The 3,228-nt window shown below is 43.9% G+C and overlaps 1 protein-coding gene across 1 annotated transcript in view; it reads left to right on the top strand.

The window, feature by feature from the left end:
• EAH_00061810 (acetyltransferase domain-containing protein, putative) overlaps positions 1-2,316 on the top strand; it is a gene marked incomplete at both ends in the record, with an annotated part of 2,513 nt that extends 197 nt beyond the window's left edge. Inside the window, 3 exons of the mRNA XM_013396954.1 lie at positions 218-331; positions 853-1,110; positions 1,586-2,316. Of these exons, the coding sequence (XP_013252408.1) occupies positions 218-331; positions 853-1,110; positions 1,586-2,316 (1,103 nt within the window). The remainder of the gene's footprint in view (positions 1-217; positions 332-852; positions 1,111-1,585) is intronic.
• Between the last annotated feature and the right edge of the window lie 912 nt (positions 2,317-3,228).

The raw sequence follows: 3,228 nt of genomic DNA on the forward strand, positions 1-3,228 counted from the left end.
TGCTGCTGCTGTTCTTGCTGCCGCTGGTGTAGTGCTGTTGGTGCTGGTGGTGTTGTTGCTGCTGCTGCTGCAGCTACTGCAGCAGCAGCAACTGCTGCTGCTGCTCTCCTTCTGTCCCCTGTCTCCTCTTCTTTGTCTCCTTTTATCTCTTTTTTTCGTCTTGCGTCTGCTGATGTCTGATTTATCTCTTTTCTTTTTCTTTTGTCTCCTTTTGCAGCTGTAGAGCCCGATAATGTAGTTAAAGGAGTTATTTGGGTACAGAGTAAACCCAAAGAAGGTGTTGTTGATGACGTTCGCGTGTTTGTTTATCAAGATGAAGACGGCATGCACCGTACGTACACCTCAAAATAAACAATAAATATAAGTAATAATAATAATACACAATAAACATAAATAATAATAATAATAATAATAAGCAATAAACAAAGAAAATAAACTCAAACAAACTCATTGATATCCTACCATATAAACAGACCCGCACACACATACACCTGCGGAGGAGGTATGCATGCATGCATGCATGCATGCGTACATCCACTCATGCATGCATGCATGCATGCATCCGTTTGTGCATGCATGCATTTATGAATGCATGAATCTTCATATGGCTTGCACGCATGCATGCATGCACCTTCAGAAAGCTTGCATGCATGCGTGCATGCATAAGAATATGCATGCATGCATGCATGCATACGTACATACGTGCATTTTGTTCTGTGTGTACCTCTGTATCTGTTTGTATGTGCGTCTGTATTATATGCATGCATGCATCTTCTTATGTATGCATATTATATGCATGCATGCATGCATGCATGCATGCATATATATTGTTGTGTACTGTTGAATGCGCAGAGTTATCATTATTTTCTCGTCTTCTTTCGGCATCTTCTTCACCTGATTTGGGGCTGCATGCACTTGAATATCGTTTCTATTGTGATTCTCTTGCGGAGTTAATTTTATCGTGGAAGCTCGGCCTCTACCCGTCTGACTTTTCTGAGGTTGCATCTCCTAAGAGACGCCCCTTCCCTTCTTATGAATATACAACTAAAGCAAAGCTGCCTTGGAGCCCCACTGAAGAGCTCAGTCTTACCCTTCACAGTCGATCCCTCGGTACGATACCCCACACTACAATTCATCATGCATGCAAATGCATGCATGCAAATGCATGCATCCAAATGCATGCATGCAAATGCATGCGTGCAAATGCATGCATCCAAATGCATGCATGCAAATGCATGCATCCAAATGCTTGCATCCAAATGCATGCATGTGAAAGGGTGAAAACAATGAAAATGTAGATTTATGAAAGTGTAATTGGATAAAATACATTCATCTGCGTGCATGCATGCAGCAAGGAGGGAGAAAGGGTGCGAGATTATGTGTGGAAGCATGAGTCTTGTCTTTATCTTTAGCTGCCTATACACCTGAAAGCTTTTAGACTTAGAGTTATATGATTTGGTTTTTATTATTGCAGCAATCTCTCTTTTGCATGTAGCAACTGCAAGGTCCTCTTCACAGGTGTTCTGACGAATCTAGGGTTTAGGGTTTAGGGTTTAGGGTTTAGGGTTTTGGTGTGTGTGTACAGACCGACAATTAGAGTTTGCGCAGGGTCAACTGAGGCGTCTGCTAGAGAGACAGAGGACGCCGCTTCGTCTCCCTGGAAGTCCTGAGGGGGGTTCAGGCGGCTCCTCAGGGGGTGAGGAGACACCTGAAGAGGAGACAGATGATGATGAAGAGGTTATATATGCACTGCTGCGTTCGGACGATGAGCTAGAAACGAAGGCGAAGCCTTCTGGATCAGCAACAGAAGAGCAGCAGAAGGAAGACCAGCAGCAGCAGCAGCAGCAGCAGCAGCAGGAGCAGGAAGACCAGCAGCAGGAGCAGGGAGATCAGCAGCAACAGCAACAAGAGGAGTCTCCTTCTTCTCTCAGTCTTGTCAGTGAGCAGCAACAGAAAGGGCTGTCTCCTGAGGAGACAGATAAACAAAGAGACAATCCGGATGCTCTCCCTTGGTACAGGACTCTAACTGGTGTTACATCGATGTTGTTAGGTATGGGTGTCTTTATGTTATTTTGCTTTCGTTGTTGTATGAAGAGACGGGGAAATGATAATAGTAGGGGGGGCCCCCTGGGGGCCCCCGGGGCCCCAAGTGAAGGTGAAGTACAGCTACAAACATTGCATAAAGATGCAAATGAAAGGAGAACTGCTGAGTGTCTTAAAGGCTATTCTCATATATCAGACCAGCATGCAATTAGAGATCCAGAAACAGGAAGCTGGTGGGAGGAAGAAGACGTACGAACATTTACAGAAGCTTAAATTAAACAGCCCCATTCATATACACACTTGTATGCATGCATGTGGACATTTGCATGCATGAGTGCATGCATGCATGAATTGGGTGAATGCACGTTGCACACATTGCATGCATGCATGCATGCGTATGTAAGGCCTGGAGGTGTAAGCACGTTTGTATAGTTAGGAGTGCATGCGTGCGTTTGCATGCATGCGATTGCATGCACGCATGCATGCATGCATGCAAACCTATGGAGTTGTAGAAGACATCATGGTTGTGTATATTCTGCCTCTTTTTATTGTCTCTAGTGCATCCCTCTGAACAGCCCAGGCCCCCCTTAATTAATATATTCATTTGAAACTGATTAAAGGTTATTATCCCCTGTAAAGCCCCATCTGCATCTCAGAGAGCCCCAGATGATCCCTGCCTGCTAAGCATGTGCATGCATTCTGCACGGGGCTGCATGCATGAATTCGTATGCATGCATTTGGCATCTAAAGAATTTGCATTATTTCGTCTTTTCTTTGGTTCTTTTAACGAGGTATTATCTGTTTAAATAAGCAAGCTTAATGTAATAAATAAACATATTTAACAAACAAACAGTTATATTGAAATAATTATTGTCTTTTTGCCTGCCTACTCATCTCCTTCTGCACTGCGACTTCCCTAGGCATCCCTATATATATATATATATATATATATACAGGGAGAGAGATATTTGCATGCAGCGTCAGGCGTGGCTCACAGCCCCAGTCCTCTTGCGTCTGTTAGTAGTATTAACTGATTTACTTTTCTTGCTTCTAACCAGCGTGCATGCATGCATGCATGCATGCATGCATGCATTAATGCATTCATTAGTATTAGCTGCAAACCCTAACCCCAGTTAAAAACCCTAAATCCAAGACGACCTGCGGCATTTCGCTGGGGCCGCCATG

Source organism: Eimeria acervulina, genomic scaffold (assembly GCF_000499425.1).
Source record: "Eimeria acervulina Houghton genomic scaffold, Eah_scaff1643, whole genome shotgun sequence".
NCBI classification, from domain to species: domain Eukaryota; phylum Apicomplexa; class Conoidasida; order Eucoccidiorida; family Eimeriidae; genus Eimeria; species Eimeria acervulina.